Source organism: Podarcis melisellensis (assembly GCF_964234715.1).
Source record: "Podarcis melisellensis genome assembly, chromosome: 1".
NCBI classification, from domain to species: Eukaryota; Metazoa; Chordata; class Lepidosauria; order Squamata; family Lacertidae; genus Podarcis; species Podarcis melisellensis.
In genome coordinates this window covers 67,013,321-67,037,043 of record NC_138528.1, presented here as the reverse complement: position 1 = coordinate 67,037,043, position 23,723 = coordinate 67,013,321, and the positions used below count along the sequence as shown (strand labels likewise).

The window sequence follows — 23,723 nt, the reverse complement described above, 5'->3', positions numbered from 1 at the left end:
TGCTTGACTAATTTGTGGCTACTCACTTAATTGATTGCTGTGGATTATCCTGGCCAAAGGGAAACCATTCCACCACTCACACCACCATCCTGAGTTCACCACATATCCAAACCCCACTTCTTCCAGTTTCAGTCCTGGTTCACACTCACATATTCATCATTTGATTAAGTGTACAGCAATCGCATGGCGCTGAATGTGTGAACAGAGAACAAAAAATATTTGCAACTGAACATCAGATGGCTCAAGTCATGATGTGATAAGCATAGAGGGATGAAGTACGTCTAATCAGCTGTACAGTATCTTTGCAGATCACAAAAATAACAAGTCATCTCCTCTGTACTATACTTCTATTTAATTTGGAGTAATTGCTTCTAAATTTGCATCTATAACTATAAATTGGTATGTGGAAACGTTAATGGAAATCTACCCTATTTTTGTTGATGTTTAAATGCCACACCCTTAACAGAAAGTGTAGCAGAAGAAACATGCTTAATTCAGAATGGCATGATTTATTCTGACGTCTTTATACATTTTGCAAGATGCATTCCAAAGATGGCACTGTGTATTGGACACTGTTTATACATTCAATTAAACAAAGTTTCTGTTCATCACTGTCACTTGTGCATCTCGCATTGTTCCACATTCAGAGCATGAATTACGATCTTCATGCTAGAGTTTAGAGCTTGTGGAATATACCTGGATATCAGCCCATTAACTACCATTAGAGTCAATGGAACTAAATTGGTTTAGGTCCAAGCAATCCAGTTTAATTGATTTATGTGTTATGATGTAAGGGCCTAATTCAGAAAACATCTCTTCAGACGTTACACATCAGCTTTATAAAGACATAAATTGCCTTGTTTCTGTTTAAATAGCCTTTTAATACCAGCTGTTAATGTTTCATAGTTGCTGTTTAGTTTCAGTTTTATTAATGGGAAGTATTGTTTAGTTTTAGCTTTATTAATGGGAAGTATCAGAGGATACAGCAATAATTATGATAATGGCTACAAATGAAAACATATTTTAATACAGTTGGCTTGCTTTTTAATATATTTCATTATGTTGTGCAAAGCAAGGTGATTACTAGAGCTTAGATGCAGAAAGGAACCAGGAATTGAAAAATGTTTGGTACTAATCAGAAACCCAAATCCATTTCTGTTTTTTTCCATTATGATAAAAGCAGCACAATTGCTTATTAGCATCCCACAGCACACTGGGAAACATTTCCTCCTGCTTAAATTCTGTTTCATTCGGGATGCAATTTATTTTTAAACTAAATATGCTAATCTGCTCATTAGTGTTACTCTTGGCATAGTGTGTGCCTGCTGACAACCTACATGATGAGTGAGAACCCAGCTGGTAATTTTCTTTTAAGGGTGTGTTCATCCTGGCAGCTTACTATAGATATATAAAACATACAAACCACCGTACCAATGAGCCTCTTACAGGTGGGGCAACATTTACAACAGATTTAGCCAAGCTATAATTCCCTGTGGTATTTCCAAGGACCACTATGTAACAATTCCAGGATAAAAGCTTCCTATTTCTAAGCAATAGTGTCTATCTTTTTCTACGGCATCTTGATCAAGAGTATGCTCACCACTGAATAGCTTTCAGAATCTGAGAGCCAGTCTAAGGCCCATTTCTCATATTGCCTTGGGAGTGGAAGCTGCTGATCTGCTACTCTCTTCCGTACCACTGGTTATGGGAGAGGCCCCAGGCCACGCTGCTACTTCCCACAACACCAGCAAGTCTCTGGAAACTGAATTAAAGGTGGTGTGTGAAGGTGCTGCAGTGTAAAAAAAACACCTCCCCCTGTTGATCTCAGAAAACAAAGTGATATTGGGCAGAATCAGGCTGTAGAACCTTGAATGAAGAGAGTTTCTGAGATTTGTGAATAGTCCCCACTTTTTTTAAAAAAAACAACAACTCCATTTTGTTCATCTGATGAAACAGACTATAGTCACAAAGGCTTATGCCACAATAAATTTATCAATTCTTTACCATGTCACAGGACTGTGTGTGTGTGTGTTTTCCAGCAACAAAGGTGGCTACCCCACTGGAACCCTATCTTTTACATATAGGGTTAATCTTTTCATTCACAAATATGGCCTATTGCCAATCATAATCTCAAGAGAGACATTCCACAATTTACCCCTCTAGGTCTCTCTCAGCACTCTTTGAAATAATTTATATGGCAAAATTAAAATCATGTTATACATATAAATGAAACATCTTTAATGTGCATGTGTCAAAAGGACTACCAAAAAGCTTCCTTCATACTGTAGCCTGTCTGCCCCTTCCTGAGTCCTGCCAGTTGGGGCAATTCAGAGAGCTCCAGCACACACGTGGAAGCACTTGGCACATGCACAAGAGTCTTTGGGTTTTATCAGCAGAGCACTGAGATGGCCATCCCTGACACACTTTCCTAAGACTAAGCCCTTCTTGAACATGGCGGGGCTTGCTACCTCATAGCATGCACAGGATTGCACTATGAATCTTCAAGATCTATTTTATTTTAAACCTGAGCCTTAATTAAATTGCTCCCCTTTCACCATGAGCCTGTTTCCATGAGCATTCAAAAGACCATTTTAAAATGAAATTAATGTCACCCTTACACAAAAAAAGAGACTTAAAATTAGTGTATTTCACACTACAACTCCATGCGTATCTTCTCAGAAGGAACCTCCACTGAGTTCAACGGCACTTAAGTATGGAGAGCTTCAACATCAGATAGTTGGGACACTTTAAATTCTTTAAATGAGACTTTGTATTTACTGTGGGGCACTAAACCTTTTGTCAAGGAGCTTTTACACATTTCATATTTATAACATTTAGATTCCACCTTTTCTAAAAGTGCAAAGCAGCTAGCAACAAAATTTGATAAAAACACAAGTATCTATTAACAATAATAATAATAAAGCTGTTTTATAAGAACAGGACTGGATTTATAGCACTGTAAAATACCATATAAAACCCATCTCTTGTAAAGATTGAAGTGCCTAACCAGATAACTTTCCAGCCAGTTCCTCTAATAACAATTATATCCCTTTTATTGGGACAAAAGATTTGACAAAATCAGAAGGTTTTGAATGTTTTGTTGAACAGATTTTTTTATTTACAGCAACTGCATACTTGTTTTTATCATGAATGAACATAAGATGCCTTTCTTGGATGTAAACTCTCTTAGAATTCTCAGCAATATTCCTGTAGATCACTCAAATTCATGAGAGTACTTTATAACTTTAAGGAATTAACTTTCCAATGTGCACATATATCACTAATTTTCTTCACTGCCTCAAAAGCCATTTTATATAATTGCAGCCTGGATCATCATAATCGATTACCTTTACCTTGACATCCATCAAAAATTAGTAGTACTTTCTGCCACACAAAGGAAGAATAAATTTTGTCAAAATAATTTGAAAAACCTTGGGAATAGCTCACTGGCAGAACTCGCAAAAAGTAATTAATTAGCCGTAGTAATAAAGTTGTGCCAGGTTTAAGAAGTGCTTCTTGGTTAATGGACTTTAAACGAACCCTTCAATATCCACCCCTAATCTCAATAAAGCTTGTTAATATGGAAAGCAGAGTTTGGCAACCTACTTCCTACCCAAACATGAATAATGTTGGCGTGTGTTTTTAGTTTATTGTTGCTTTTATCTTTTAAATGTTTTAAATAAATGTGAGGTTTTCTAACAATCAAACGGTGTATACATTTTATGAAATAAATAGTACATAATTGAAATACAATACATCTCTCTACAGTGGGGAAAGCCAGGTGATCTGTATGCCTGCTCAGTCCGCTGTCCAGCTGCTAAATGATGAGAGGCAACTTCAAGGACCTGTCCCCTCTTCTGATGGCTCTTTAGCTTTAAACTAGACTTGGACCCGACAGCCTTTCAAATAAATGCCTCCTTCAAACACCAGACCGTCCTTTGTATGGTAGGAGACGTGGCTGTCCCATTGATGGCAGATCTATGTTGAGGCAGGCTTACAATTTCCTGACCTTCATCTGATTCTGAAAGACTGATCCTGCTTCACCTGAGCCCACAGTTCTTACATTCAATCTTGCCACTGCTTAACCTACAATGTGCTAGCTAATAAACATCAATCAAGTTGAGTTTATTCTGTTTCAGGAGGCTTTTAAATGCAGCAGACAGCTAATGAAAATATGTCTTGTTCTCAGTGATAATAAATGAAACTGAAGGAGTCCATGGGGCTTGCTACTTTGAAAGCAGACAGGTCTGCAGTCCTTCAGCCACTGGCAACTGAGTAATCATTATCGCAATCAATTAAAACAACATGTGCATCAGGGTTTGCAGGTGAACTTCTGGGTTAAACATTGTTAACTCTTTTCTTTTCTTTTCTTTTCTTTTCGCAAATGTGTCAAAAATTAAATTCTCAGTGTGAGAATTTGTGTGTGTTGCGACATCCCTGTATTCTTTAATACAATCCAAAAAGTCTCACTGAGTTCAGTAATGCCTACTCCCAGGTAAGTTAACATAAAACTGAAGTCATGTGGCTTGATCCTGTTCTATCTGAAAACTGTATACATGCAATAGATATTTTTGCAACGAACACAGGTCTACCTCTCTGCTGAGACATTTCCCCATGTGCTTTGACCTTCTTTCTGAGTAAGGAACTGAAATTGCACACTTTCCACAACATCAGCAGCACTTTCTCCTCTCAGTTCCATTCTCATGAATAGCTGATGGGCAGGAGGGGACCCTAAAGCTCCAGATGCAAACCAGCTGTGAGATAAAGGGTAGATGGAATAGACTAGAATAAAGGTTCAGAGATGGCTTGGCACATTATTAGGAAACATGGTAGAAATTTGTGAGCCATTCCTCTGCATGTTACATAACACTGAAGTACAGAAACAGGATTATGAATAACTCATACATTTTCTGTCGATACTTCCTGATAATGTGTGAAGTTGCCCTCTGTATCCCCTTCTCACAATTACACAAAGATGTACTCTTCTTAGTCCACCTTTTCCTCAGATATCTATAACTGGCCTAATTAATTTACATCCTCCTTACTTTGTATTTATTACAAAAGTTGTGACAAAAGCTGTGCTCCCCCACCCCACATTGCATCTGGCATGGTTTTGACTTGAGAGCTTCAACATTTGTTCCTTTCTTCTATAGGTATTTTTCAACGGCGCCTTCTTTCCTTTCCTTATTGTGTTCTATATAAAATGTTCTCATCTGTAACTAATTTCTTTCTTTCTGATTGCCCACAAATGGATATGGCAGTCAGCAAAATTGAACCATTTCCATGTTTTGTATAAAGCACCAGAGTTTTTAATGGTGCTGATGGATGTCTGCTACTGAGAGCCAGCTATCTAGTTTGACAGGTCGTTGAAGCTTTCAGCCCCCTGCAGACTGCTGCTGTGATTATTTAGCAAGGCTCCTGGGAGGATGCTACAGTTTTCAGTGGACCTTCATTTAAGATAGATATCTGAATTTGTAGTTGAGAAACTAGAATGTATCAGGTTTGTTGTCTGTCCACCCTCCACCCCACCCCACCCCCAGTTTCTATCAATATGACAATAGCACTCCACTCACAAATAGCTGTTTGCTGTAAATGTTCTACAGCTATGTAACTGTAAAGCAGGAAACGTGAGAACAAACTTGAATTAATATATAGATCACTTCTGGGAAACAGAGGATGTTAAACCAGTAAGGATACTGGTGACACAGAGTGATCCAAGAAACAACAACCCAGTGAGGTAAGGTAGGCTGGGAGATACTGACTGGCCCAGAGTTAGCCAGTGGACTTCATGGCTGAATGGGGATTGGAAGCATCGTCTCCCACGTCCTAGTCCAACACTCTTAATACAGTCATACGTCGGGTTACAGACGCTTCTAGTTGCGCAATTTCGGGTTGCACACCGCGCCAAACCCAGAAGTACTGGAATGGGTTGCTTCCGGGTTTCAGCGCTTACGCATGTGCAGAAGTGCTAAGTCGCGCTATGTGCATGTGCAGAAGCACCGAATCATGACCCGTGCATGCGCAGACGCACGGGTTGCGGGTTGCAAACGCTGCGGGTTGCAAACGTGCCCCCCGCACGGATCACGTTCGCAACCTGAGCACCCACTGTATGTATCAATCCCCTTTGTTATCTGGAATTTTCTGAACTGTTCAAGAACACAAAAATTAATAATCAGAGCAACAACAAGACATAAGGTTGAAATTTTTCTTCTCCCTCTCTCTCTCTCTGTGTGTGTGTGTGTGTGTGTTTTGGGGGGAGGGGAGCAGCTTGGGGGAAAAGGAATTTGGAATGGGGACAGGGCAGGAGGAGGGGACAATTAGTACAGTGGTACCTCGGGTTAAGTACTTAATTCATTCCAGAGGTCCGTTCTTAACCTGAAACTGTTCTTAACCTGAGGCACCACTTTAGCTAATGGGGCCTCCTGCTGCTGCTGCGCCTCCGGAGCACGATTTCCGTTCTCATCCTGAAGCAAAGTTCTTAACCTGAAGCACTATTTCTGGGTTAGCAGAGTCTATAGCCTGAAGCGTATGTAACCCAAGGTATCACTGTACTTGGGCTCTTTGCTGCTTCCCTGCTCCAAGACGCCCTCCATGAGTTCCAAAAGTGTAGTTTATGAATTTGCAATGGTCTCACCCAAGCCAACTTCCCTGTAGCTCCTGTTGGGTAGCATCACATCACAGCTGATCTCACAATGGCATATGGTGTTCCAGCTGATTAATTTCTGGCCACACAGCAAACAGAACATAACCATATTCCTAAAAACTGCCAAGAATGGGATGGGGTGAGGCTTGAAAATCCATCTGGTTGGAAGTCATAGACATCTCTTAATTTGATTAGGGGCAATGTAATAGAAGCTTAATTACAATAGTCCTCACTCATCAATCCACTGAATGCCCTGGCTAAATTGAGTTGCTCACAGTCTTTGAAGGAGAATCCCAAAGAAATGATGTGAGGGAATGACAGGTGAGCAATTAACATCTCACCGTGAAGCTAATTATGTTCTCTTCGTTTCAATGAATTATTTAAGACAATGGTGTTCGCTACCCTAGCCTGTGTGGCACTTGTGACCTACAAGTACTCTTTCTGTAATCCACAGGGCACAAAGCGAATATCACCAGTTTTAGCTTTAATTGGCATTTTTAGCACAACCTTTTCTACGGGTATTTTTGCCCAGACATGGAGCAATGCCAATAAATAGACAGATAATGAGTTGAAAGAGAAGTTTAAAATAAGTGTCCTGTGGACCTTCCCAGCCCTATTCTTCTTTTCCCATGCAGGAATTGTCCCCTCTCCTATTCTTTTGGAACTAACGTTTTCGAACTCCCTACCCCAAACTAACAATGTGTGTGCCAATGTTAATGCTTAAGCTTCAAATTGGACTTCTCTATATTCAAGTTTTATGAATGCAAACTAGAGATGCATTTTGGGGTTTGGAGTGAAAGGTTTTACATACAAACTCTCACCTACTCTTTATCACATGTCCTCAGTTGTTTCTTTCCCTAATATGCAGCAAGACTTCTTCTAAGCCAATCCAGACTAATTAGGGTCCACAGGAGCAATGATGATATGTAGTCAGGTTAGTGGTGATAGTTAATCAATATGCTTGATTAATGATATTTAATCAGATTCATGAAGATGCCACAAAGTCAAATCAGGAAGCACTATGCTCCCTCTGGATGGCTTTCCTGATGACAGTGGTCCGTTCTTAACCTCGTTCCAGAGGTCCGTTCTTAACCTGAAATGGTTCTTAACCTGAAGTGTGCTTTTGCTAATGGAGCCTCCTGCTGCCACTGCGCTGCTGGTGCACGATTTCCGTTCTTATCCTGGGGCAAAGTTCTTAACCTGGAGCAACCACTTCCTGGTTAGCAGAGTTTGTAAGCCGAAGCGTCTGTAACCCTAAGTACCGCTGTGTGTGTGTGTACTGTATACTAATATATCGATTACTATATTTGTGCCTGTAATTTGCAGAGACACTCACCTGAACCATTTCCATAGTAGAGGAGTGGGCTTCTCAAGAGGCTCTGCCCTAAAGCTAACAAATGTTAGCACTGTTTGGTGTAAATGTAAATTTATATCCTCCTTAATGCTGAAATGGGAAGAGAAAATTGTGCATGAAATGGGAAGCGGAATAGGAAGGGGACATACAAATCTATGGCAAGCTCTTGATCACATAACTAGATGGCGTCAGTTTACAAGGAACTGAAGAGCAGTAATTAACCACTCCCTTAGACGCAACACTATTGTGTAGTCCCTATGCAAGGCTACATTAATAAAGACTAAAAAGGATAAATGATATTTTACAAGAGCTGGAGGAAAGGGTCAGAGAAGAAGAAATATCCCCAAAATGTAGCCTTATGTTTTGTTGCTGGAAGGAAACATTTTTAGGAATTCTCTATTTCAAAGAAAATTCTATCTGTGATGCTTTAAAAACATGGCTAGACCTTCTTTTGCTTTCAAGCCAGTTGTACAGTGGTAGGGGAAAGGGGTCAAGTGCAGTATTTTTCTCAGTTTTTATTTATTTAGCTATACTCCTTAGGTTACATCACAGCTTTTGGTCTCACCTCTGCCCACTCCAGCACCTGATCAGGAAAAAATTATCTTTCAATCGACCAGAAATCACTGAGCTCAGGCCCAAGTCTTTATACCTCAAAGGCCTCCATCCCATTCCCTTGATTGAGAATGTTTTGCCTCATGGGATGTCATCTCTCTTTTTTTTGTTTTTTAAAAAGAAATATGAAAGACTGGCAAGAGTCTATAGCCCTATCCTTACTGTGCATTCTCCAGTTGCTCACCCACTGCCAATCTTTTTCAAAAGCACCAGTGACTAGAACATAGCCATGGAGTTGCAGTTTGACAAAGATAATGTACGTGACCTTCCAGCCAAAGCAGTCTCCCTTCCTTTCCCTCCCTTTCCAACCTTTTTGTATACCTTCAAACACAAGGGGAGAAACTTGACTTCACTCAGAAATTTAGCTTGGCCTCTTTTTTCTTGAGTGACTTTCTCATCTGATAATGACCCGGCCTCCTGGAAACTAGGCATGTGAAGCTAATCCATTGAAGTTTTGCTTCATAGTGTTTTACATGCAGTAGCCATGTGGGCCTTTTTATCTTTCAGCTTTCCATTCTGCTCTTGCTCTAGGCTGTCTCTCTCAGGCCCTCAAGTTGCCTGCTGTGCCAGAGCTGGAGTCGCTTGCTTTGTAGTTTGGGTTCCCAACTTCTAAGGCCTTTAAACTTTCTTCCTTCAAATAGCCCCCCTACTCTTTATACTCCAGTTAACGTAGCTGCACCACTCATTCAGCCAGCGTTACCCACAGTTGCAGGTGCACAACTTTGAGCAATGTCATCACCGATAAAAAAACAGCAACAGTCTTGAGGGACTTAGAATAACAGGTGTTTATGTTTTCGTGTATGGGGTAATCTGGGCTACACTAAATCTTTACGGTGCTGTAAGCATGGGTGGTCATGTGTCCTATTCTTCAGAGGACAGTCCTCCATTTGAAGGGCTGTCAGAGGACAGTCCTCTAGTCAGAAGGTGTCCTCTATTGGAAGGGCTGTCTGGCTGAAGTTCAGCTTGAAGATGAAGACCCATACAAAGGGAGAGCAGAAGTATACTAGCATACAATATAAATAAAGGCCATCTTGATTCACATCGAATAATCTTCTGCAATATCTATTTGGACTGGGGGGAGCGTTCAACTCATCTCCTCCCATTTTAAAAACCTCCCTGCAAGGAGATTCTGCAACAGCCCTAGACAACTTCTCCAATTGCCTCATTGTTTGATTTCTGTTTACTTCCAGCTAGCCTAATAAAGGTATCCTTTCATATGCTCTTCATGCTATTTAATCTGAATGAAATCAAATTGCAGCAAAATTTGTATGTCATTATCCCTTCTCCTTTTTCTTTACGGGTACCACAGTTAGTTCAGATGTAATATCCTGAGGGTTGGTTTTTTACAATAGGCAGAAGTCTTCTTTTTCATTTTTGCATGTTGCTTTTATTATTCTCTTTGTTTGATTAAATAAGGATGGCAGCAGACATGGATCTGACTAACTAATCAACGCCAATTACCACTCAGTGTCATAATCACTGCTATAACACAAGTAGACAATGAATTTCACATTTCAATGTATACACTTGTTGGATGTGAGCCAAATGCTTTTCAAAACAACAAAAGGTTGGGAATGATTCAATGACCATCCCACATAGTTAGAATCCCACTGGCATCAGTGAGCCTCTAAAATTTTTTCTTGGAGTTCATATATTTTAACCATACTTCAGGTTTCACTAAGAAATCAAAGTTCACAGTATGATTTTCTTCAGAAGGCATATAAAATCTGTGCATTCAGAGAATATTGAAGTATTTGAAAAAATAATAATAAAATGTGTCTAGTAACTGAGTCCTGAACAATTATGTGAGAATAAACCAGATATAAATCAAATATAAAGAGACTAGGGCTGATCTAGACATATCAAAGAAGCGTTTCAGTTAAACGCGTTGTAAATTTAAACAAGAAAAACTGGTAGAGAAAAATGGGACTCCACTGTGCCATCTGGTGGCACAATGTTATATCACACATACAATGAATATACAGTGGTACCTCGGGTTACATATGCTTCAGGCTATATACACTTCAGGTTACAGACTCCACTAACCCAGAAATAGTACCTCGGCTTAAGAACTTTGCTTCAGGATGAGAACAGAAATCGTGCTCCGGTAGCATGGCGGCAGAAGGCGCCATTAGCTAAAGTGGTCTTCAGGTTAAGAACAGTTTCAGGTTAAGAACGGACCTCCGGAACGAATTAAGTACTTAACCCGAAGTACCACTGTAAGTAGCTTTTTCTTTACCAATCTAGCTGAGTCCCAGCATTGTATTAGGAGTGTTCTCTGAACAGGAGCTTTTTGGCTGTGAACAGGGACTAGTTCAAATGATACCTCATGGGCATAAAAAGAGAAAAAACAGTTCCCTCCCACAGAAAATCCAAACAACATTGAAAATGTTATTTTTACTTTGTTGCATAATTAACTAATATAGAATTACTTCTTGTGTGTGACTAGTAAGCTGTAGCTTTTGGCACAACTAAGAAAGAGCAACTTAAAGTTATTTCATAGTCATCCCCTCGAAAAAGTAGCATGTTTGGCATTAAAGCTATAGGCAGCCTTCTTTAGAAACTTACACCATTCTTTAAATATACTTCTCTGGAGGCCATTTGAGTCTATAAGGAATGTTTAATCACACAACTTCAATGGTTATATGCATCTCTCTTTAAGTCCCTCAGGCCTCATAGCAGTATTATCTCCCTGATTTTAGGTTTATGTAATTTAGTGTTTAATGCACCTTAATACCAACCCAATGTAGTAAAATGTTAAGTCACGTACCATAACGTACTGCTTTCTGGATTCTGAACCCTTTTTCTAAAGGGAATTACAAATTTCATCCCTTTTTTTATCTCTTTCTCTTTGGATGAAAGTTTCACTTCAGAAATTCTAACAGCTTTAGTTTATAACCTTAAACAAATTGCCACTGATGCAGACAATGGCTAAACCATTCACATTACAATTATGTTTATGCCACAGTAAATGCTTATGCCAAGCATATACCTACCTAGGGGCTGCTCTTGTACATAATGCTACACACACATTTAAGTACCTTGCTGAATTTGATCTTTGGGGTTTCATACCATGTAAGGGTCTCTTTGGGGCATCATAGAAAAGCAGCCCAGAGCCTGTACTCACTCACTCACTCACTCACTCACTCACTCACTCACTCACTGCCCTGTCTGTCTTCCTTCCTGCTTAGATTCTGCATCAGTGTGACCTGGCCTGATCTCCATAACTCTCCAGAGTTTCTTGAAGCAATTCCCAATGAAGAACATCCTTCAGCGTGGGCAAGGAAAGCCACAATGGCTATGGGCATCAAATGTAGCCTCTATTTATGCAACGCCTTAGCCAATCAGGAAAGTTAATTGAATAGAGTAGTGTTGGTTGCTTACATTCACAGCCAATCAACTTCAAGCACTGTAGCAGTTGGCGACTCCCAAAGCCAGTTTCAAGCACTCCCATGAGTTTCTTTTAGAATGCAGGGTATTGAAAGCAGCAGCAATGAACTTGGCCCCATAGGGAGTTATCAGAACGAAGTCAGCAGCCAGAAGACAGTTCTAGCAAGTTGGCTTGTACTGAAACCGATCATAGTTAGTATTAAACTACAACCCCTGGTTTGGAAAAAAACCAGTTCGGATGAAAGCCATATGTTTGCATTGCAAATGTTTTACGGTCCTGTGAACTACTATACTGAATGTCAAACCTTGCTGAAATCTCAGTGAATAATTCCTCTACCTGTTTCTCAACAGCATTTTAAATGTGATTGAGGTATTGTACAGCAATCTGCTGGTGATTAAACTCAGTTTGATACTTACTGATGAAATAGGAATATTATCCTAGAGTATTTTCCATTAGATAGAAAGCTTTCCACTGATTAGGCCATGCATCCAATTTATTGTAACTAACTCAAGACACTCTCTCTCTCCCTCCCCCTCCCTCTCCCTCCCTCCCTCCCTCCCTCCCCACTTGCTTTACAGCAATGAAATGAAGTTCACACTAATAAAGCATTTTTTAACTCAACTGCCCCGAGGTATTATTATTATGTTTATTATGTTTATTAATTACCTGCCCTTCATCCCAAGGTCCTAGGGTGGCTTACAGCATTAAACCACAATTATTAAAACAATTTCTTATAAAAACAGCTGGGACTAGTGCCGCAAGGCAATGCAGGTGTGGTAGAAAATCAAGCTGATAGCCTACCAACAAGAGCCACATTACTCCCATTCTTCTGCTTTTAATGAATGGCTTTTGCCCTGGATCAAGTGGGTTGTTCAGGATGATATGTACAGGCATGCCTTGTAGTAGGATGTTTGATATGATGCCCCCCCGCCCCCGTTCCCTCAACACCTTCAGATACTATGCTTTGAAGGCAAAGCAACGAGTCGTTTTGCTTTTAAAATTTGAAGACCATATTTACTTCCATTTTCAATATACACTGTAAGCATCTTTCCACAGAAACTGATTGTTGTTGTTTAGTCGTTTAGTCGTGTCTGACTCTTCGTGACCCCATGGACCAGAGCACGCCAGGCACTTCTGTCTTCCACTGCCTCCTGCAGTTTAGTCAGAAACTGATTACTGAGACATAAATAAAATAATCACTCCCTAACATGTGAACCTGACAAACCATGGGCCTTACTGTATAAACATCTTTAAGCTTCCTCACATTCACGCTGTAATTCGATTATGTATATGGTATATTTTCAGCTTCATAAAATGCAGTGTTGTTTGCACATCATTTCCCCCTGCTTTTTTATTTTTCCAATTATTTCAACTACATGCAAATCTGTAAGTATTGTTACTGCTCGGAAAGATTGCCTCAAATGTAAAGATGCTATCTTTCGAAGCATTAAACAATGATTAGGCAGGCGTTGGGCCAAAGGACTGTGCTGTTTAAGAGGAATGGAACCATGCAGCAGCTGGTACTAAGCAATCTTGAGAGAACTGATAACACTTTGTAATTCCATCAAGATGGTCTCAGCTGACAATGGAAAATAACAATGATTCATTTAATCTTGTTTAGCATGCACCAGATTTCCATAGATGAATATCCTTAAGTAATACCATAAGTAATTGGGAGAATATTATGTATTGTAAACTAAGTTCTTCAGGATAAGGGAAAACTAGCTTGGAATCTAGTCTGAGATCTAATACTTAATGTCCATATAGTCTAGATGAAAATGAATGAGAGTTACAAAGTCAAAGCTATGATCATCTGACCGAAATCTCTCACCAAAGGCCTTTTGCATTGCTGAAGAAAACTTAAAACATTATAGGGTAAGAGGACAGACCCTCAAATAGATCAATGACTGATTAAAGAACACTAACAGAATGAAGCGGCAGATTATGCACTGGAATTAACATCTTAACATTCATTATATGCAAAACTAGCTGTGGGGTAATATATAAACATTGCCACATACCCAATTCTGCAAATACATCTATTATTAATATAAAAACCAATGTTGTATAAACAGGAAGGACAAAACTTACAGTCGTAGATAGACTAATTAAGGTTCCAAAAAACAGTACATGTAGTGTTACCAAAATATATTAGAAAATGGTTTGCCAATTTGCCCCCAAATCAAATAAGCTAAAGAAAAATTAAAAACAAATTGAGGTTAATGGAGACTGCTTTTGTTTGAAACCACTACAGCAATTGGCACTGTGATTTTTAGCTTCAGTTGATTGAAATAAGCCCTTCCTAGAAATTGGCACATAGGGACGTGGGTGGCTCTGTGGGTTAAACCACAGAGCCAAGAACTTGCTGCTCGGAAGGTCGGTGGTTCGAATCCCCACGACGGGGTGAGCTCCTGTTGCTCGGTCCCTGCTCCTGCCAACCTAGCAGTTCGAAAGCACGTCAAAGTACAAGTAGATAAATAGGTACTGCTCCAGTGGGAAGGTAAATGGTGTTTCCAGTGTGCTGCTCTGGTTCACCAGAAGCAGCTTAGTCATGCTGGCCACATGACCCGGAAGCTGTCTGCGGACAAACGCCGGCTCCCTCGGCCAGTAAAGCGAGATGAGCGCCGCAACCCCAGAGTCACCCGCGACTGGACTTAACATTCAGGGGTCCCTTTACCTTTAGAAAATGGCACAGCTGGTGCAGTGGAATGCTTTGGAACATTTTAGTTAGTTATGGACACACTCAGACAACATTTATGAGATTTGTTTGTTTCTGAGAACATAAAATGAGGGGAAGAAATTGATTCTTCAGGTTAGTTGCACAATATTAGATTGGTTCAAAATCTCATTTTCTTGCTTGCTTGTCCAACCCCAGGTCACACAATCACCACTCTGTAAGCAAACCCACCCACACAGGGTTTGTTTAAGGCTTCCTAGGCTGGTAAACAATCCCAGCAACACTGGCCTTAGAGGAAACGGAGCTGTGCAGCTACTCAGGTTGTCTGACCAAGCACTGGGAAACTTCCCATGCCAAGCAGCCAATAGCACAACAGCTTTTCTTAACAAACTCTGTTAGCTATCCCCTTAGCCTATGGCCTCTTTAATGTATATAAGACAGTAAACTTATAAAAAGACTTTGGACACATCCACACAATACATTCAAAGCACTCTCATACTATTTTAATACTCAATGCTTCCCCCCCCCCCAAATCCCGCGAACTGTATAGTGCTCAGAATTGTAGCTCTGTGTGTGAGAGGTCTCCAGAGAGAGAGAGAGGGAACTGTTAAGATTAGTTTCCAATTCATATTGCACCCCAGCATTAGAAGCTTGTCAAATACATCTTCTGAAACATGTAATTATGGCTTTCAGAAACTTTGCTCATCCTTACTGCTCATAAATTTTCAAAAGAATTGCAAGCCCATACAAGGTCCAAGACAGATGAGAGGGGGTTGCTCAGAATGGTTACAGTAAGGGGGAAAGCAACAGTTCAGAAAGGGCATGTGTGAGAGAGATGTTCCATTAATGGGATGTCAGTAGGAGCAGACAAACTCACCTTGACTGAGTTTAGAATCTGCTCGATATTTAAAAGCCATTTGTATATGAAAGGAGTCATGACGTGATGTTTTAAACCTGGATGGGAAGCAGCGCATTTGCAATAAACAATTGAAAGAATTGGGCCAAATGGCACAGCTGAGCAGAAACAGTCGAAATTTCCAATTTCAGTAATATAAAAATGCAGTTCCATTTCTCGGTGAACTGGCCCTAAATAAATTCATCTTTTCTTTTCTTTTTTCGTCCTAGACCTGGAAATTAATCATAACTCAGACAGAGCTGTGAAGTATCCAAAACCATTTTTTAAGGTTTTAAAGAACAATGCCATCCCTTGAGCTACTGCTACAGGGAAAAGCTCAGAAAAGCTTCTGAATCTTGGAGCAAAGGAAATAGTGAAAGCTATTTCTCTGAACTTGGTCAGAGAAGCTCTCTTCTCAAGTAAGCTAAGTTTAGGCACAATCCCTTTCTATAAAATCTGTAAGATATCTCTCTAGCCCGTGTAGCTGGTAAGAGCCTCAGCTCTGCTCCAGCTCTAAAGTTAGGTACATGGCAGGAGTGCCAACTTGAATAAAATGTTGTGGGGACCCAGGAAAGCCCTGCCTCACATAACAGTGCACACACACCATTTGAATTGGAATGCCCATCAATTTTGTGGGGGCCCAGCCCCCTTGATTATTTTATTGTGGGGACCAAAGCCCCCACAGCCCCTAGTAATTGGCTCCTATGGTACATGGGGTTGAGGAGTGTTTCCAGAGGGCTTTTATATTCAGGTGTTACAATAAACCATGGTTTATAATGAGGGGAAGAAGGCTGGTCTTCTACTGCACTTACATACCCCCTCCCCTCCAAACATCAACTGATGTGGCTGCAATTTGTGGCAGTGGCGTAGCGTGGGGGGTGCAGGGGGGGCCGGACGCACCGGGCGCAACATCTGGGGGTTAGGGGGTGCAAATCCACGGGTTAGGGGGCGCAAATCCATGGGTTAGGGGGTGCAAATTACTTGCCTTGCGCCGGGTGCTGACAACCCATGCTACGCCACTGATCTGTGGTTTATGAGGTTGGTTTATTTCAACAAACTATAGTTAAAATTACCCCACAGTTTAGGATTTGAACATAATGCTCAACTGTCGTTAATCAACACCAGAAGTGAAAACTTCTGATCTTTTATTTATAGCAATGGTGGAGGGAAATGAGAAAAGGGAACATGTCTTTTGGGGGAAGGCTAGGCTCATTCCTGCCCTGATACACCATAGTATATTGTGTGACTCAGCAGTAAACAAAGTGATGCTGTCTAAATGTTGGTTCATTGAGTTGTGACTTCTCTGAGTTTAGCTCCCTTGCTCCCAAGGCTCAGGAACTGGATTGACAAAAGTTCTGTTAGGCTGAGAATAAATATACCTCACTTTAGGTGTGGGGTGTGCAGGATATGATAAAATGAAAGCGAAAAACAGTAGTTACATTGTGTGTGTTTAAAACTTGACAACTGTACTTAGTTAATCAGTCTTAGCCAGCCCTCTCAATGTGATTTATCTCCAAGTGATATGTCTTCAACTGGGTTATCAGTTATGATTAATGTGGTAATAAAAATACGCCTGATTGGCTAGGGTATTACTGACAGTGGCATATAATCAACAGCCCAGCATAAACTTTCATTTCTGATACACAATGTACAAAACTGGGGGATTAAAGGGTAAAAATGTATACAAACCTTTTCAAACATAGATGAAACATTTTTAATTTTCAGATTTTGCTTACCCAGTTTCATAAGGAAAAGCTGACAGGTGAAATGCTAACATAATGCACTCTAAGTTGCTTCAATAATGAGAAGATCCAAGCTTTGTAAGTGTTAAAAATCTACTGCTCAAATGACATAGATGCAGTGACATCTTCACAGTTTTTTCCACTTCAAACGTTTGTTTTTTAAAAAAAATAGGAATGAAGGCTTTGCAGGAGATTAATTGAGGGCTTCTAAAATATAATTGGAAACTTAGAAAAACTGTACTGGAGCTTAGCAAAAATCACAGTTAATTTGCTTGACATATGCTGAAGTGAATGAATAAGCTACTGCTGGTTATATTTCTCAAGATAAATGTAAAGAAATTTGATATGTACATGCATATACTGTTAATTTTATACTAAGTCTTAAGACATCATTAAAGTGTAAGTTCTATCCTCAACTAACACTTAACAAATGCAACTTCCAAAAAGTTTACAAAAGACTGAATTCTGGTGCGACTGATAATCTAATGCTATTGTTGAGAGAACGGCTAGCAATGCAAACATAGGAAAGAATTTATTCTGCTGCTTCTGCTGTTGTTTTTAATTTCCCAAACATTAAATAGTGCCAATTGCAACAGCTTTAACATCATCACTGTAATTACTATCTATTACCACCAATAAAGGTAAAGGTAAAAAGGTAGAGGACCCCTGGACAGTTATGTCCAGTCAAAATAGACTATGGGGTGTGGCGCTCATCTCTGCTTTCAGGCCGAGGGAGCCAGTATTTGTCCACAGACAGCTTTCCGAGTCATGTGGCTTGCTGGACTAAACTGCTTCTGACACAACAGGACACCCTGATTGCAGCCAGAGCACATGGAAATGCTGTTTACCTTCCTGCTGCAGTGGGACCTATTTATCTACTCAGGCTGCCAGCCTAGCAGTTTCCTGGGAGCAGGGCAGAGGGAAAGGGTTAAACTCACACCTGAGTGGGGGAGGGGGAGGGGAGGGGGAAGGTTCACTCAACTTTAAGCTCATTTAGTGTCACAGGTCCAAACAAGACTGAAACAAATGAACATGGACTAAATAAAGGATTAGGATAACCCATGGATTTGGATAAAGGAGGATCAGCATTTGTACTTAGTTCAAGATTAAGGCAATAAAATGCCCTGTGGCACTGAATCACTGTTTAAAGTAAAGGAGACCCTCTTTAGTCCCAAAAACGTGCAAGCCATGACAACGTCTTCAATGCATTGCCAAAGATTATCTGCTGGATTAACTTTCCATTTCCCTAATTTTCGAGACTTAATTATAAAGCAAATACGGTACTTTACACAGCAGCCTTACAGAGCAGAGAAATTGTTTTGAAATTGGTGCCTTTAATACATTATAACCCTTATCCTTTTTAGGCTCACTTAAGACAGGCAGGGGCTCTCTGAAAGGAAAAGAGGAACAGAGGCCAATAGATTGGGAATGGACCACTGATAGAGTGGAACGCTAAAGAAGAACGGTTACTATGGAGTGCACTTTGCTTGGCAATATATATACGGTAAGTAAAAAACATATTCATAGTTATGGTATTACTTAAGAGTACTCATCTTTGGAAATCTGGTGCATGCTAAACAAGATTAAATGAATCATTGTTATTTTCTATTGTCAGCTGAGAGCATCTTGATGGAATTACAAAGTGTAATCTGTTCATGACTGGAATTGCAAATATGTATCATTTGAGCAGTTATCAATGACCCCCCAAATCTGCCTACATGTTAAGGTACTTGCCGTGCAGAAGATTTATACTAGACACATCACAGGAGCAAACAAAGCACTCTGTAACCTTCCTTAATTCATTACCTGCTTTCTCCTTTTGGTATATCTGATAATTTCTCAATGCTCCCAATTCTCTGTCCTGTGTTGTTGGATAAATGGATGAAAGCAAATAACCTTCCCATCCTACCCTCTGATGGTGTTTTAAGGAACGTTTGGCAAAGGCTTGGTGAAATATAGCACTTTCCAGTGTTTGTGGATTTAGATTCAGCTCTTATATTTGCTAGTGTCTGAGTTTTAATATTTTCTTGGCAGCAAGCAGAAACGCATGGCACAGGAGGCTTATTTCATTTTAATTCCGCCACATCTCCTTTTCTTTTTTAAAAACCCAAATCCGATGCACATCACTGATTCTAGAGTGGGCCGCTGCAAAAGCAGTAGCAGGGGTCATGCAACAGTTATACAGGAGGGTAGGCTAGAAGGTAAGCTGTCTGCAGTGCAGCTCCTTAGAGCAGAAAAAATGCAGATCCAATATGAACGTTGTGGGTTCCAGCTGATCTATCAAAATAACTATGGTTCATTGTGAGGCTGGCTTGAAATTTAATATGTGATGTGAGGGACCCCAGGCTGAAAGATGCAAAGGAGTGGTTGGCAACATTAGTACATCTGACTAGTACATGTTGGTAGCCAAATGGATGCACATAGCTTTACAGTAACCAGCACATACATATACATATACACACCCCATCCCAAATAACCCTTACCTGAAACTATGCTCCTGCCAGCAGCAGGCAACTGTTGTTAAAAGCCCATGGTTGTTAAGCCAAAGAGTAGCCAAGTCTATGTCATGGAGCAGTTCACTAAAAGTCCTCAAAATTATTCTCATACTGTCACATCCATTTTAACTGCACAGCCCTTACTGCATAAAAGCCCCTTGCATATAGGCTGTAGCCCTCTTCAGATACTCAGAAAACTTGTTAGAGCTCCAACTGGGCAGGGAGAGCAGATGCCAGCCTTGGCTCCAATGGACATTGGACTTGTTCCTCCTCTTTCAACTTACATGGGTTGAGGGTGAAGGTTTACAGGGAGATTCTAGTCATGTTCAGTTGCATGTAGTTATAATCCTTCCTTCTGGTTTGCACAGGGCTCTCAACTAAGTGGGTAATTCTAATAGAGTTCAACTAAATGCAATTAGCTTCTCCCTGTAGATCTTTACACTCAACCTGTCAGGTTTGGGAGAGGAGAGGCAAGGTCAATGGCCAATGGAATGCTGGGGTTGGGGCTGGTGTCCATGCATCTAAGCCAGTTGGAAGCCTCTCACATTTCTTTGAATGCATGAGAAGGGCTAGATTCATTTCTGTATTTTGCATAGCCCCTAGTACAATGCTGGCATTCAATAATCAAATACAAAATTCCAAAACCCATGTCCTCCTGCACTGGTGGTTAAGCCAAGCAGATAACTAGTAACATAATCTTAACCAACTAGCAATAGTAACTAAGAAATGCAGGGCATTTTATTAAAACAAGGTCCATTACATATTATTAAAAGAAGAGTTATTACATACTTATATACCAGTTCTAGTGGTGCAAATGGCTTTACAATCCAATTAGAATTGATTCTTAGCTCTGCTAAGATGATTTCTCCAAAGGAAACATACACCATCTGCATGTACAAATTGCAGCATAGCCGGAACTAAGCTATTTCCTTACTTATAGCAGTTATATACAACCCTTCATAAAAAACAGATTCCAGGGCACTGTGCAATGACATAGATAATCAATTAATTAAAACCTAATGCAAAACAATTAAACACTAGCATTAGCAAACATAATAAAAGACAGCAGCTAAAACCACCATGCAGGCTGAGGGATTATGCAAATTAAAATTCCTGGGTAAATAACAAAGTCTTAACCATCTTGGCTGTGAGTCCTGGAAGACCTTACAGGCTTTTTTCCACCTGGCCTGGGAGGGCAGAACCCTGACTGACTCCAGCTACAAAAGCTGAGGCTACTGAAGAGGCCAGAGACCATCTTGGTTGTCTCTTAATGAAGACCCAGGTTATCGAGCCTGAGCTTCCCCAACTACCAACCGCCATGAACCACCATTGGCAAGACTGGCAGCAACAGCAGAAGATGTGTTCTATGTTTATGATAATATTTTAATCTCTTGTTAATTGTGCTGTTTTAAATGTGCATTTTATACCTGACTTCCTTTAGTAAGGTTTTCCTTTGAAATCGTTTTTTTAATTTCTATTTATGCATTTTCAATATTTAAATATATACAAATGTTTTAAAAAAATTTTTTGTTATCTTTGCTAAATTAAACATGCATTCTGACCTCCTTTGTAATGTTTTATTCTGAATTCTTTAAGATAATATTTTAGTTTCTTGTTAATTATGTTGCTTTGAATGTATACTTTGTATTTGATTTTCTCCAGGAACATTTTATTCTGGATTGTTTTACTTGATATTCTAATGTGTTGTAAACCACTTTGATTCCCCCCCTTAAAAACAGAATGATATGAAATTAATAGAAATGAATGAATAATGATAATTAACCTGGCTATGAGGAAGGAAGTCCCAGAAGTCTTCCTGAAACTTTGCCAGTTTTGCCTTCTAGCCACAAAGCAACATGCAAACCAGACCATTATTAACTATTTAGACAGTTATTGAGATGCCACATCTACATTCCAGTTGCTTAAAAATAAGCGTAAACAATCAAAAATAAAAACTGATAACAAACAAAAACTCAGAAGAACAGCTAGATTTGTAAAAGCATAAAAACTAAAAACAGACAGATTGAAAAGATCTCCAATGCCAGGGCATTTTGAAAGAATTCAAGTGGAACTGAAAGGCAACAGACTTTCCGGCGAGAGAATTTCAAAGTTGTGTAGCACAACCAAAAAGGCCCCCCATCTCTAGTCACCATCCACCTTACCTGTGCCTGTTAATATTTAGGGAGGTTCATGAGATAGAAGGTAGTCCTATATTCTTAGCTTGCCCTGAGCATGTTTTCCAACACATATAAAACATCTTCAAATAATGGATTTCCAATGTGGTAGCCACAGAATAAATCTTTATTTAAATTATTTATAATTGGCTCTTTGTTGTTCCCAGTGTGAGGAACATTAAAATTCAATAAAACAAGAGTGTAAACTACTTGAAGGGGGTAAAGCAGGGATGGAGGAACCTGTGAGCTTCCAGATGTAGTGGGACTACAACTCTCATCATCCCTGACCATGTTGGCTGGGGCTGATGGGGGCTGGAGTACAACAGCATACATATAGAAGGCCACAGGTTTCTCATCCTAGGTGTAAACCAAAGTAAATTCTCAATGAGTAAAGCAGGTTCTCAGGTGGTAAGACAGACTTGTGGTAATTCTTAAATGACCAAAATGTCAAAAAATTGATACTTTCAGGTGCAAGTATAAAGGCACTGGGAAAAAGGAGAGTTTGACTATTTGTGTTCCCTATGACACCTCCCATGTAGTGGCCAAAGCAAGCTTGAGTAGAAAAGTCTTTAAATGTTTCAAAAAGATGCCCATCCTCAGATTCTCTGTTCTTGCCACTGGGAGTTTTTCGTGCAAAACAGAATGGCCATGTTATAATCAAGCATAACGATTGCAACTGAACACAGGGTAAGACCTCATCCTTTTGGTGCATGCTACTCACCATTATTACTGTTGTCATCAACTAAAATAATCTCTTTGAGCAAATGAGCAGGAGTCCTGTCGATAGCAGAATGAATGGAACGCAGAATCACTGAGAGAGCTTCATTCACAAATATGAAAACAATGCTGACCTCAGGAAGACTGTCTGGAAATGTGAGATTCTTGCACCTTTGAAACAAAGAAAAAGAATGCACTGTCAATTTCTTAAATGAAATGTAGAAGCCATAAGTTCATCCCTTCTGGTTGATACAGTCCTTGGTCATGGCCTTTATTTTTCATTATTTGCATTAGCTAGGAATTACATGGAATTTCTGAATTTGCTACCTAGAAAAATTCAGTTCAACATATGGAGAGACAGACATCTATCCACTGAATTTCTTGAGTGAGCATATTCTTTCACATTTGATAGAGGGACACAGGAATGGTCTTAGATATGTTGAATAATCAAGGATATTTCATATGAACAGGAGAAAATTGTTTCCATGAAGACCGGTGGTATACTCTGTGAATGAATTTTTGAAATATTCATTTCCCACATTTCCCAATAATACCAAATACACATACAGTGGTACCTCGGGTTAAGAACTTAATTCATTCTGGAGGTCTGTTCTTAACCTGAAACTGTTCTTAACCTGAGGTACCACTTTAGCTAATGGGGCTTCCCGCTGCCGCTGCATGATTTCTGTTCTCATCCTGAAGCAAAGTTCTTAACCCTAGGTACTATTTATGGGTTAGCGGAGTCTGTAACCTGAAGCGTCTGTAACCTGAAGCATCTGTAACCCAAGGTACCACTGTACTTTAATTTAGATTTCATAAATTTATCCATTTTAGTGTCACAGTTTATCTCACCCTTAACATATTAGAATTATGGCTAATTTTAATTATCGGTTTTTAAAGCTTACATTGATTAACTGTTGATAGAAGAGAGTTAAAGGTTACTTCTGGAAATTACTTTGAAGTTGATGAGTTACCATAATAGGGATGACAAAAGAAAATGTTGATGGATTATGTGCCATGGAC

The 23,723-nt window shown here is 39.8% G+C and overlaps 1 protein-coding gene across 2 annotated transcripts in view; it reads right to left on the bottom strand.

The window, feature by feature from the left end:
- Positions 1 to 23,723, bottom strand: part of GALNT18 (polypeptide N-acetylgalactosaminyltransferase 18) — a 334,795-nt gene that overhangs the window by 81,749 nt on the left and 229,323 nt on the right. For both annotated transcript variants that reach the window (XM_081918367.1, XM_081918366.1), the window contains one exon: positions 22,705 to 22,871. In XM_081918367.1, coding sequence (XP_081774493.1) covers positions 22,705 to 22,871 — 167 coding nt within the window. The remainder of the gene's footprint in view (positions 1 to 22,704; positions 22,872 to 23,723) is intronic.